Source organism: Pteropus alecto, unplaced genomic scaffold (assembly GCF_000325575.1).
Source record: "Pteropus alecto unplaced genomic scaffold, ASM32557v1 scaffold398, whole genome shotgun sequence".
Classification (NCBI taxonomy): Eukaryota; Metazoa; Chordata; class Mammalia; order Chiroptera; family Pteropodidae; genus Pteropus; species Pteropus alecto.
Genome location: NW_006442497.1, coordinates 5,614,505 through 5,628,642, shown reverse-complemented (window position 1 = coordinate 5,628,642; position 14,138 = coordinate 5,614,505). Strand labels below are relative to the sequence as shown.

The 14,138-nt window shown below is 43.1% G+C and overlaps 1 protein-coding gene across 1 annotated transcript in view; it reads left to right on the top strand.

Annotated features, from left to right (window-relative positions):
- The window catches only part of MYH13 (myosin heavy chain 13), a 52,893-nt gene extending 46,812 nt beyond the window's left edge, over positions 1–6,081 (top strand). The window contains exons 35-40 of the mRNA XM_006922391.1: positions 881–1,006; positions 1,303–1,473; positions 3,690–3,794; positions 3,891–3,986; positions 5,431–5,565; positions 5,984–6,081. Of these exons, the coding sequence (XP_006922453.1) occupies positions 881–1,006; positions 1,303–1,473; positions 3,690–3,794; positions 3,891–3,986; positions 5,431–5,565; positions 5,984–5,998 (648 nt within the window). The 3' untranslated portion in view covers positions 5,999–6,081. The remainder of the gene's footprint in view (positions 1–880; positions 1,007–1,302; positions 1,474–3,689; positions 3,795–3,890; positions 3,987–5,430; positions 5,566–5,983) is intronic.
- Positions 6,082–14,138: the final 8,057 nt, after the last annotated feature.

Sequence of the window (14,138 nt, the reverse complement as noted above, 5' to 3'; positions counted from 1 at the left end):
CTATGGTTGGATGTTTTACACTGTTCTGCAAAAAAAAAACTTTGCTATTAGAAAGATTGCTATAATGAACTTCTTTATAACTAAGTTTTCACATATATCCATTATTATTATTTCCTTAAATTCCTAGAATTAAATAAATTCCTAGAAGTAAAACTTCACAGTCCAAATACTAAAGACATTTATAATATATTGTAAATTAATCTTTAATTAGGTTGTCCTCATTTTTTAACCCCATTTGGAAAATATGTGAGAGCTCCTTCCTATAAATTCTCAAAAACCCTAGCTATTATTTTTTAATCATCACCAATTTTATTGTTGAAAATACATCTTTTTCAAAATTCTTATTTATTTGATTACTAATGAAGCAGAACATTTCATCATATTTTTTTGCCGCTTGTATTTCTTCTGGTGTATCTTACCTATTTGTATTTTTTGCCCCTTTTTTAATTGATTTGTCTTATATGTTAAGGAAGGGAATATTTTTTCAATAATATACATTGCAAATGTATTTCAGTTTGTCTTCACTCTTACAATTCCATTTGTGGTATATTTTGATCATTAGAATTATTTTTCATTTTATATTGTTATGTCTATCCATCATTTCCTTATTCCAATACCTTTTATTGAATAATCTATTCTTCCTCAAATATTTGAAAGTCTACCTTTATCATTTATTCAATTATTTTATGTGCAATTCTTGAGTCTGTCTCAGGACCTTCTGTTTTGTCAAGAATGAAGCAATATCTAGCAAATCCCCATGTGAAAAATAAGAAATGGAACATAATCATGATTTATTTCCTTCACCACTTACTCTCTCCCTTCCAATTGTTTTAACTGTCCAAATACAACCTATACCTCTGGAATCTAACTTTTCTTGTAGAACACAAGCCTGATAAATATCAAGAAAAAACTAGAAGCTGACATAGCTCAGTGTCAGGTGGAGGTGGAGAACTCTATCCAGGAATCCAGAAATGCAGAGGAGAAGGCCAAGAAAGCCATCACGGATGTGAGCTCCATTCTTTCTCTTCAAAGATGCCATTGGGAGATATATGAAAGGGGCTTCTAAACCAGGGCATGACAAGTAGGTTTTATTTTTTAAGACCTACAAGCAGTCAGTGGTGACTTCCTGGGGAGATGAACTGAGCAGAGGGAAAATGAGGAGAAGTGCTATGTGTACTCAGTGATGGCTGAGTGAGGGAAACGCTTATCGGCATGCACAATACCAATCTTAACAGTATCTTCTGTGTGCTCTGGGTAGGGATGGGCAAATAGCCCACCTATGTTTTCTGTGAATTTAACCAGGCGGCCATGATGGCTGAGGAACTGAAGAAGGAGCAGGACACCAGCGCCCACCTGGAGCGGATGAAGAAGAACCTGGAGCAGACAGTGAAGGACCTGCAGCACCGTCTGGATGAAGCTGAGCAGCTGGCCCTGAAGGGCGGGAAGAAGCAGATCCAGAAACTGGAGAACCGGGTAGAGTGACTTGAGAAGGCTCTCACTCTCAAAGTGATATCCAGTTCTGCAGCCCCAGGCAGAATCACAAGTCAGAAATTTAGGTGTTGGGAAAGTGGCCACTGATTGAGTAGACTGCAGACTTAGTTTGAGGACTACTTGCAAAATTTCCTACCTATTGCTCTTTCATCAGCCCCTACAGCCCAATACACACGAATCTACTTTAGAATGTTTATGCCTCAATAACTATAGTGTAATGACATTTTTAAATGTTCTGGTATTACATAGTTTCAGATATACATTAATGGGGAGGGGTGTACTTTACAATCATAAAATTACACATTTTAGTGGAATTTACATTTTGAACCAAGGTCCTCTTTGATAAATGATGGCCTATCCTATATAATATCTGTAGTCTCCCTCCATGTCCCACTTCTGGGTCTCAGTCCTTTCCCAGATTTCCTAACCTCTAAACACAATCTGCAGTTCTGGTATATTTTTCACTGCATCCTAAATGAAAGATGATGGGCACTTCCTCCAGGCTAATGCACCAGGAACGCCAATGCCCCACATAGGACAGTCTGCTTTTTCTCCATCTGGGAACATATTTTATAGTTGTTTAGTTTCTTTGTTGATTGTTCCCTTTGTTTTCTGTTTCTCTTGGGTTTTTCCCCCCTTTAGTCCCATAATGGTTTATTTCATTTGTTTTTAAAATGGACTCCACTACCAGCTAACATTTTGGAGAAGGACTCTGTGGGGGAGGTTGTCAAAATGTCTCTGTTGTCACCGGGAGAAAGGAAATGAGAGTGGGAGGGAAAGAAGAGGAGGAGGAGGAGGCAAAAAGAAGGGAACTACTTCTCCCAGCAGGAAAGACTCAAATGAAGTCATTCTTTATGTCAGCCTCCCAAGGAAGTGGTCACCAGCACTTATACACTTTAAATGTGAAAAGATTTTTTTTTTTTTTTTTGGCTAAAAACTACAAGGCATGAGTAACAAAAGTAAACACCATGAAAGTTAGAGCTTCCAAAAAAATTCTTTAAATGCTTATTTTTCCTTATTCTCAGTCCTATTCTATCTATTAAAATGAGCTTAGGCTTGTCCTTCTCGTGGATCCCTCCCCCAAGGGAGGAACCAGAACCCATGCCACCCTCCAGAATTCTTTGATGCCTAGGTTGGCAGGGAGCCCTCAGCCAGCCTTTCCCTTGCATGATGAGGAGCCTTGAAAGTCCTCCAGTTTCCAGCTCCTCAGTTATCTTGGTCTCATAAACTTTACAGAGACCCAGAGAGCACTCCTAGGGAAATAAATGTTTTGTAGAACCTGATGGGAGACAGTTTCACAGGACCAGTAGGGTAGAGGGTGGAGGTTGGAGGTCTCTTTTGGAACAGTGCCCAGAGTTAGCCAGTTCTACTAGTAAATTTCACAGTTGATCTAGTGAGTCTGCAAGCCCAGAGCTGCGTTCCATCTGTGGTGGCTGGGATTCTCAGTGGCTGGCCGCCACCCCCACTTCTTGGCTCTCTCTGGATTATAGATTTGGGGCCACAGTTGGTGACCTGAGTTGTTGATGGCTGTCCTCTCCCCTCAAGACTTCAGGAAAGGTGGAAGCAGCTATGAAATGAACACCCGTGTAGCACTTTATCATTTAAAAAATATTTCCATATCCTTTGTCTAATTTGATCCCAACATTGGAGTTAGCTTGGGTGGGAATTGTAATCTCCATCCTAAATACAAAAAAAAAAAAAAACTCATTCCCAGTGAGGGCAGCTGTCTTGCTTTGGATCATTCAGCTGGACCTGGAACTTGAGCACACCTTGGGCTATTCCTGGTGCAAGTTCTCTCCATGCCCCCTGCTGTCTTACTTGATCTGGAATCAGGGCCACCATGAACAGTCAAGCAGGTTTCACCTGCAAGGACAAGTCAGAGCTGAAGCACAGCCTCACCAAGCTGCATGGCCCGAGAGGAAGGGATGTCTTTTGCAAAGCCCAACCCAATAGCTAAGCTGTATGCACCTGGGTTGCCCCTGCCCAAAGAGAGCATCTTGTTTTCATTTGCACAAAGCCACTGCATGCAGTAGTGGCAGCCTTGTGAATAAAATGTGGTTTCTGAACCCTAAGAGGAGACATTTTTGCAAAATATAATTAGAGGATATTAAGTTCACTCTAAAATGATGGACACATGAGTCCAGGAGAGAAGCCCAGGAGATCTAACTTGAATTCTGCGTTCTCTTCACCACACCTAGGTGCGGGAGTTGGAAAATGAACTTGATGCTGAACAGAAGAGGGGAGCTGAAGCTCTGAAGGGGGCCCACAAATATGAGCGAAAAGTCAAGGAAATGACTTACCAGGTAAAGGTCTCAAAACCTCAGTGAATGTTTTATCGATCAGATCCCATCAGAACAGCAGTGCCTTTGGGGCCCCCTAACATAGATGCTCTTTTGCAGGCTGAGGAAGACCGCAAGAATATCCTCAGGCTCCAGGACCTAGTGGACAAGCTGCAGGCCAAAGTGAAGACTTACAAGAGGCAGGCTGAGGAGGCCGTGAGTATTGGAGGTCCAGGGAGCTCATGACAGCCTGGGTGTCCCCCAGCCCTGAGAGGGAGTGTGTTGCTGTTTCTTAGAGTCTGCGGAGCCTGAGGCCTGAGTTTTCATGGGCTATAAACACAGGGACTCTTGCCCTCCTCCCTCCCTTGGTCCGTGTTACACAATCCCACTCCACCTCCACTTCCTCTGTGCCTCTTGCCTCACCTCACATGGCCCAGCCCTGTCCCTCCCTTCACTCTGACTCAGCCCACCCCACACAACCCCACCCCAAGACCTCAGAGCATCTTAGTCCACCTGCAAGACTTGCTTCATCGTGACTCCCTAACCACCTCATCACGACCCACCAGCCCTCTTTGCCCATGGCTGACCTTAGACACCTCACCCTAGTTCACGTCATCCCACCCCACCCTACCCCCTAGTCCCCACCACCCAGTCCTGACCCAGCCCTCCCTAACTCCCACCGCTCCAATCCATCCTTATTCATCTGCCCTTGATCAAATAGGGGAAACCAAAAGGGAGGAAATGGAATGGGCTGAAACCAAAAATTCCCAAAGTATCTTCTAGAGACACTAGGTCTGAGGGATGTTAATAGCAGGAAGCCAGGGCTGGGGGTTGTGGGGGATGTGGGGTTCTTTTACAGAAAAGAAATAGTCTGGGAAACGCTGGGTTAAAAAAGTTGAACTGGTTGCTTTACTTCAAGGATTTCTCAGATTTTGCAGATTATATGTAATTGACTCTTCAAAGTGGAAGAGACCTTCTAGAATGCAACATTTCTCACCCTAATGGACCTAGGAACCTTCTTATTATGTGCAGAGCATCCCATCCCACAGGACTAGCATTCTGAGAAACAAAATTTGGAAGACCCTGCCCTAGATAAATAAGGGACATATGGTTTCTTTCCTTGTCCCTTTTCTTCCCTGCCCATGAGGCTGGTCAGTTCCATCCCGACCTCAGGGAAGTAGATCTGAACTGGTTACATGGGGGGAGAGTTTCATGCCCATCACATTAGTACAGTCGCAGCAGGACTGGCCAGCCTGGAGGGTGCCCAGGAGGTCACCTTTGTCAGGAACCCTTGGCTCATTCTGAAATAGGCCCATACAATGGCCTGGTCACAGGCAGATTGTGCTGGGTGCAGGAACAGGGCAAAAGGGACTTAGGCCATTGGTCTCTGATACCTCTAGATGCCTTGGGAGGACTCTGGACTTGGGTATTATTCAAAATGCTTCAGTGGGATAGATGGCATAGAGGAGGGGTGTGGGGGAAGAGGGGTACAGGTGGATCATCACCCCTGGAGAGCTCAGCTTTCTGTCCTCTGTAGACAGGGAATCTGGAGCCCAAGCTCTCCTATTTCCCCAATTCCCCAGAGGCCTGCAAGGACTGGGGGCCTCAGAGCCTGAGTGGGGGTCTTCCTCAGCCTCCTACCCCTCTGTCTTCCATTCAGGAAGAGCAGGCCAACACACAGCTGTCCAGGTGCCGGAGGGTCCAGCACGAACTGGAGGAGGCCGAGGAGCGAGCTGACATCGCCGAGTCCCAGGTCAACAAGCTGAGGGCCAAGAGGAGAGATATGGGGGGCCAGGTGAGAGCAGATTTCTTCCCCAGAGGTTCTGAGCCCCAGGACCAAGGGAGCACCAGGGAGAATTTGGAAGGTGACTGTGGGTTCCTCTTCTTTGCTGCTGGTCATGCGCTCACAGATGCCACTACTTTAGCCAGATTCCCATGGTTTCAGGCTCTCAGGAGAATGAGTAGAGAGGGATCAAGAGCCATACATTTTATCACCCCAGTTCCTTCCTGTTGCAGGAGGCCCTATCCAATAAACTCCTGCTTACCAGGAGATTCATCTCTTCTACAGGGGCTTGACTTGCTTTGTTTTTACAATACCATTCCTTAATATTTGTCTGAAGTTCCAGCCTTTCTAGCTGCCCCACTTGAAGATGATACTCAGCCTTGCCTTAGGTGTGACTCATATCCTGTGTATGGTTTTTTTTCTTCCACAGAAGATGGAAGAATGAGGTCCTTCTGGTGCCCGTTGCCATGGGCACCTCCGGGAGAGTGGAAAGAAGATGTTGTGAGAAATAAATTCTCCTAACTACTCAGATACTTGGCTCTACTGTGTTTATTATCACGGTCCATTCCTCTTCCATGGAGTGTTTTTCAGATCCTTGCCTGATATCTTGTTCATATAGAAAGTAAGAAATATGCAAGTGAGTCCTCCTTGCCCCAGTTAGAAAGGTAGAAATCCAACCCATTGTCAAATAAATCACCGACTTCCTTGGCATTTAAAAATAAAAACCCTGTCAAGTAACTATAGCACATTTTCTTCCTAGGAACTCATGATTCTTTCAAATTCAGTTCCCCATTTTCTCCCTAAATTTGCAGATAGGGAAACTGGGCTCAGATAGATTAAGCACTCTGACTGTAGTTGTCCAGGGCAGGGTGGAGACTAGACCCCAAGATCCAGATTCCCAGGCAAGGCTTTTCCATCAAGCAGCTTTCCTTTTCCATCTCGTCCCTCTTAGGGAGCATGTCTACACTCCTCTCAGACCCACCCACAGCTTCCAAACATCTGAGCAGGTAGTAGGTGTTCTCAAATGCATGCATTCCTGGGAAGATAGATGCTTTAGAAAAGACTAGCTAGAGGCTTTCCTATCTTGCAAGCCTTGCTCTTCCTTCTGGTTGGAGTCACTCCTCTCCAGCTGTATGGTGCCCAGGGCCAAAAAGGTAAAGAGAGTAGGTGGCAGGTGCCATTGACTTCCAAAGTCCAGGCTGAGCCTCAGACCAGGCACCAATAGAAAAGCCACAGCTAGTTTTAGGGCTCTCTCTCAAACCCCAGGGATGCCACTGATACTAATTATGTTGCTTTACTTACCCTGAGCGGGTGGGAATGTAGCAGGGTAGAACAGAACAGGATTAGGAGCTGATACTAAATTTGAGTCCAAGCCTGACCACTTAAGAGCCATAGCTGTTTGGCCTTGGAGTGCTTACATGTATTCTCTGAACCTGAGGTACCTCACTGGCAAACTGACCAGTATGTTCAGGAGATAGGCTTCGGGTTCCAACACACCTGGATAAAATTCTGATATTGTCACATACCAACTGCATGGCCTTGGGCAAGTTAGTCTCCTCTCCAAACCCCAACTTTCTCATTCTGTAAGGCAGAGGTAACTAAAAATTATAGCTTCACAGGGACAGATGGGGCATTGGGTAACAGAGTGCAGGGTTTTTTTGCGGGGGAGGGTAATAAAAATGTTCTAAAATTTATGGAGGTGATCAATGTATAACTCTGTTAATAAACTAAAAGCCATCTAATTGTATGATATGTGAATTATATCTTAATAAGACCATTAACTGGTTGCAACAAGTGCACTATCCTCTAACATCTTGAATCATTCCTTCTCTCTAGCCTTTTAGGTCTTCTCTTCCATCTCATCACCAGCCCACCTCACGTGCCTTTGACACAGTGGGGCCGTAAGTTGAGGAAGGCTGGCAAGAAATGATGCTAAGGTCAGGTGATCTCAGATATCTGACATCACCATTATCACCATCATCACTGTCATCATTACAATCATCACCATCCTCACTACTGTCATTACCATCACCATTATCATCATCACCACTATCACTATCATCACCTTCGTCCTCACCATCATCTCCATGTTCACCACCACCATCAGCAGCAGCATTGTTAAACTTTAAGATGAAGGAATCTATTAACAATGTTCATTCTCCTCAATTCTGCAGACAAGGAAACTTTGAGGTCATTCTCAAAGTCCTCAGATACTAGTCCTTAGTCCAGCCCTCCTGCAACCTCATCACATTGCCTCCCCAATAAGAATGATAATATCATTTCAAATATACAGAACAATTTGGTGTCATGCTAAGTGTTCACATGCCTGTTTTTCTCCTTTTCATTCCAGTCTCCCAACAAACTCATCAGGAGATCAAGCAGATATTAATGCCCTCATTTTCTAGAGGTGTTGCAGACAAGGTAAAGCTTGCCCAGTGTTGAGAAGGAAATGAGAGGACTGCTCTTTAGACTTGCCATATAGCACAGAGTCTCATAAAGGTGAGATTTCCCTCTGCCTGGCATGTGCTTAAGTGGTAAAAGCCCTGGGTGGAATCCGCCTGGGTCCCAGTCCTGCCCACCACTCACAAACTTTATGATTTGGGCAAATTACTTCATGACTTTAAGTCTCAACTTTCTTGTATGTAAAATGGAGTATAACAAAGTACTTTATAGAAACATTTTGGGAAGTAAATAAGAATATGCAAGAAGTGCCTTTGATCTAGAGCCTGGCATATAGTTAGCACTCTGGTAACCTGTTATCATCATTGGGAGAAGGAGACATGACCTCAGGACATAAGGTAGAGTGTAAGACAGGAGTCCAGATAGAGAACTGTCTAGAGCTTTAGCTGTGTCTCTAAGGGGCTTCCTCTGGTTTAAGGAGATAATACACCATGCAGTTGGAGGTCATACAATAAAATTCCTGTGATATCAGTCCTCTCTAACATCCCAACAAAAGCAGATCTGAATTCCATCTGCTCAAGTACTCCCCAGTTAATTTGGGGATCCTTAGAAAGAAGCTATCCCCAAGTATCTCTGTACTTGCCTGGTCCCCCACATCCCAGCCCTGAGTCCCCAGATCTCTGAGTTAGAAGGGAAAGAACATTCCTGTATCCTTCACAGTGCATAGCAGTGTCTTATACCACATCAGAATCCCAATTATTGAATGGAGAGATGAATGAATGAATGAATGAATGAGAATCTTTCATACCTAGATACCAAGTATGCTCTGATGAGAATAAAATAAAGATTTGTGTCTGAGGACCGGAAAAAGAGATGGGAGTAAAGATGAGGTTCCTATACTGAGTGTTCTTCCCCGGTATCTGCATGTCAAATTCTAGCTCGCAGCAGGAAACCAAATTCAAGCTCTTGAGCTTTTTGGTTGGGCACCCCTGTCCCTTTTAAAATGAAGAAGGAGATATAGGGAACCTTGCTTTGGGTCTCTCACACTGTGAGACAGAGTGCACAGGACCAGAGCTGGAGTTCCTATCTTGGCACATCATACTTTCCAGGAAACCTTGTGTAAGTCAAAGAATGTCTCTGAGCCTCAACATGGGGCTGAAAGTCTGAGCACCACCTATCTACACAATTGGGTTATTGAAAGATTTCTATGTGATATTGTATAGAAGGTTTCCTCAACTATGCAGTACTGCTCAAATTGGAGATGGCATTGTGGTTGTTTTACTAACAATAGTGATAATAAGAAGGATGATGATTATGTCGTCGTTGTCGTCGTCGTCGTTGTTGTTGTTGTTATTGTTGTTATTGTTATTATTATTATTATTATTATTATTATTATTATTATTCAACAGCAAAACCTAGCCACTAAGCCTGGATGAGTTCTGAGGCCTTGGAGAGCAGAGCCTACCCGAGCCTCCAGGCCCCTTCAAAACAGAGCTTTGCTGCCACCTCCTGGCTGTGGAAAGATACATTTTTCATTATGCAAATGACCTAAAGATTACACTACTAAAGTCTTGCAATTAGACAGAAGAGTCCTTGGAGAATCTGGTCTAGGCCCCTGGTTTTGCAGATGAGAAAACTCAGATTAAGTTTTCAGTCAAGATGGCGGAGTATATAAACATTGTGTTTGCCTCCTCTCATGACCACATCAAAATTTCAACTAAACTACAGAACAACCATCATTGTGAGTCACCTGAAGTCTAGTTGAATAGAAGTCATACAACTAAAGACATATAGAAGAAGCCACCTTGAGACTGGTAGGAGGGGCAAAGATGCAGAATGGGCTGGTCCCCATACCCACATGGGGTTGTTAAAACTCAAGAGGGATATCTCGGCTGTGGAGGTTCCCCCAGAGAAGTAACAGGGTCCCAGCTCCACACCAGGCTCCCCAGCCCAGGATTCCAGTGCCAGAAAGAGAAGTCCCCACAACTTCTGGCTCTGAAAACCAGAGGAGATTGTGACTGAGTGAGACGGAGGGTGGTTAAAGTACCAGGCATTCCTCTTTAGGAGCCAGCACACATGGACTTAATTAACCACTGGCTGAAAGACTCACTTGCTCTGAGCTCCAGTACTGGGGTGGTAACTTGAAAGATGCCAGGGACATCTTGGCAGGGGAGGAACTGAGTTGTCTGGCTTCAGGGCAAGGGCTGGAGTGGCCGTTTTCTCCCAGACAGAAGTGCTGGCAGAATCCATTCTTTCTTTGTGCCTCCCAAGTGCACACTCAGGTAGCCAACATATCTGAGTCTTCGTCAACCTGGCTAACACTGCCCTGAAGATTCTCTGAGACCCCACCCCACCCAACTTATGAACTCATCCAAGCCACTTCCAGTGGCTTTTCCATACAAATGGTCTATCTTGGCTCATGCTGCAAACTTTCTTAAAATCTCTCGAAGGTTCACAAAACCCAAACAAGCAGCATCCAGCCTCAGCATACCCCATACTTCTTGCTGAGCAGCCCAAAGCTGGGCACTAGCAGCAGCTGGTATCAGTTCACAGCCTGGCCTCTTGAGGCACCTCCAAACCCAACACATGTGGTGACCATCTGCAGATTGCTTGGTGGCTCATGCCATGTGGCCTGGAGCAGGTCACAGGCTGAGGCTAAACTTGGCCTACAGCGGGCCCCTCTCAGGAGCCCCCAGTGCTGGCACACCTGATGGCCAGCTTCAGACCTAGCCGGAGCACCACCCAGGGCCACATCTGAGGATGACATCCACAAATGGCAGACTGGGCAAGCAACAATCCCTATCCTGGAATAGCGTCTGTTTTTAAGCCTAGAGAAAGTATAGTTGATGAGTGTAGGACATTTTTGAATGAGATTAGTATTCAGAATGTTATTTCTATGGGCAATACCACTTAGTTGTCGACTTCTAGGAGATGTAATTCTCCTGGTTTCAGGTCTGATGTGGGAATTATATAGGAATTGAAATTTAAGTCTTTGTAGTCTATATACTCATAATTTCAGTATCAATGGTGGCCTATAGTTTTGACAATCAGAGATGGATTGTTAATCTCATCTATTATGTAAAGGATTTGTAGTGATGATAAGGCAATTATAATTAAAATAATAACAGTAGGATATTTCAGGTTGTTTCCACTTCTTGTATATCTATTGTGTTTGTATGGGTTAGGCTTATCATTAATGTAGGTGAAATAATGTGAAGTAGGAGAGAGCTGTTTAGGAAAATAATTATTAGTGTGTGGTTGTGACAGTGTAGAAGTTCTTCCATTTTAGGTGATGTTGCATCTTGAAAGCCTGGTTAGAAGAGATATGCCATAGAGATATAAAGGATTGTAACCTATAATTTAACTATGACAATGTTATGTAAATTTTACTAATACCTCGCTCATGGAGAAAGACATAATGGTTCTTATATTGGCTTGAAATCAATCAAAGGGGGTTTGATTCTTTTCTTATTTTGATTTTACATAGGTAGGCTCCTCAAATGTATGATATAGTGGAGGGCATTGGTGCAGTTATTATAGGTTGGTGGTTGGCAGTTCCACTGTTGAAACTCCTCGTTTAGACACGAATGCTTCTCAGATTTTAAAGACTATTAAGATGACTGTTGTTATTGAGATAAATGAACCTATAGATGATACTGTGTTTCATATTGTATAAGCATCTAGATAGTTGGAATAGCATTGTGGCATACCCAATAGACCAAGGAAATGTTCTGAGAAAAAAAAAGTCATGTTGACATTTACAAGTATAATCAGGATGTGGATTTTTGCCCATGTCATGTTTAATATGTAGCCTGAGAATATAGAAATCAGTGTATGAATCCACCTATAATAGCAGATATTGCTCCTATTGATAAAACATAATGAAAATGTTCTACTTCATAATATGTGTCATGGAATATGATAACCAGGGATGAGTTCACTAGGATGATGCTAGTTAATGGCACCAGAAGGAGAAGAGAGAGAGCAAGAAATCGAAAACCTATTCCAAAAAATAATGACAAAAATTTCCCTAACCTGGCAAAAGAAATAGACATACAAGCCCAGGAAGCACAGAGAGTTCCAAACAAGATGAACCCAAAGAGGCCCACACCAAGACACATAAGTAAAATGCCAAAGGTTGAAGACAAAGAGAGGATCTTCAAAGCAGTGAGAAAAAAGCAATTAATTACCTACGAGAGGGATCCCATAAGACTGTCAGCTAATTCTTCAACAGAAACTTTTCAAGCCAGATGAGACTGGCAAGAAATATTCAAAGTAATGAAAAATAAGAACCTACAACTAAGATTACTCTACCCAGCAAAGCTATCACTTAGAATTGAAGGACAGATAGAGAGCTTTCTAGAAAAAAAAAAAAAAAAGCTAAAGGAGTTCATCAATATTAAACCAGTATTACAAGAAATGTTAGAGGGACTTCTTTAAGAAGGGCAAAAAGGATTAAAAATATGAGTTATAAAAAGGCACTAACTACATATCTATCAACAATAAATGTAAATGTAAATGGATTAAATGCTCCAGTCAAAAGATAGGGTGGCTGAATGGATAAGAAAATAAGACCTTTACATATGCTGCCTATAAGAAACTCTCTTCAGATCAAAAGACTCACACAGACTGAGAGTAAAGGGATGGAAAAAGATATTTCATGAAAATAGAAACAAACAAACAAAAATTTGGGGTAGCAATACTTATACCAAACAAAATAGACTTTAAACAAAGCCTACAACAAGAGAAAAGAAATACCCATTAATCCCACTTCTGGGTATTTATTCAAACAAACCCAGAACATTACTTCGAAGGGACATATGTATCTGTGTGTTCATTGCAACATTATTTACAATAATGGATGAACCTAGAGAGTATTATGCTAAGTGAAATAAGTTAGACGGAGAAAGATAAATACCAAATGATATCACTTACATGTGGAATCTAAAAGAACGAACTAACAAACAAAATAGAAGCAAACTCAGATACAGAGAACATTTTTATGGTTTCCGGATAGGAGGGGAATTGAGGGCTGAATGAAAAAGGGGAAGGGATTAAAAGGTACAAATTAGTAGTTACACAATAGTCATGGGGATATAAAGTACTGCATAGGGAATATAGTCAATAATATTATAATAACTATGAATGATGCCAGATGGGTATTAGATTTATGAGGGTAATCACTCGCAAGCTATATAAATGTCCAATCACTATGTTGTATACCTAAAACTAATATAATATTGTATGCAACTATAATTAAAAAATTAAAAAGTTACTTTAAAAATTCAGATTAGTGAAAAGATTGGGTAACCCCTCAGGATATAGTGTCAGAACAAGACACCCAGGTCTCCTGGCTCCTGGGCCATGGCTCGCCTAACTGAGTGTCCATTGAAGAGGACCCTGCAGAATCTTGAGATGGAGGGCTAGAATTGACCGGTCAGGAAGAGAGTGGTCCTGGTGATGGCCCTGGCAGTGGAGTGTGGGACCATGGCCAAGAGTCTGTTCCCCAGACCTCTTTCTCCTGGTCCCAGGGACTTCTGCCAGGATAGAAGAGAAGGCAGTGCACCCCCACAAACAGCCCCCTACCTCTAGCAAGGGCAGGTGACCAGACCTGAATGTCTCTGAGGTGAAGATAGCCCATGGCAGTTCCAATAGGCTCAAGACAAAAGACCCAAGACAAAGGATTAGGGTGTCCACCCCACAGCAAGATACCCAAGGTCAGGGCCTATGCCATTGTACCTTTCAGTCCACCTTTTTCCAGTGCCCCAAGAAATTGACAACAATGGGCCTCCCTACTTGCTCTCTAGCTTTTGGTTGAGAAGACCGGAGAGAAGGAGAATGAGGTAAAGGGTATTGATTCCTTGTGTCCCTCCCTTCAGTCAAAGGTCCTATTTCCTATCCCACCTCCCCAGCCCTCTCTGTCTCCATCTCCAGTAACTGATCCCTTTATACTCTGCCCACACCTTTGTAAAGAGTTTCTTCTTCAAATACTCCTTACATTATGCTAATCTGGGTGTGCCATCTATTTCCTGCTGGAGTTTTAACTTATACAGAACCCCTGTCTGGCACATTTATTTCACTGTTCCATGTCCCCTCCTATGGAGCAGGACCAGCTGACCATGCAAAGTAATATTGCTACCTCCCTGCAGAGTGTGAACATCTACAGATCATAAATCCCATTCAGA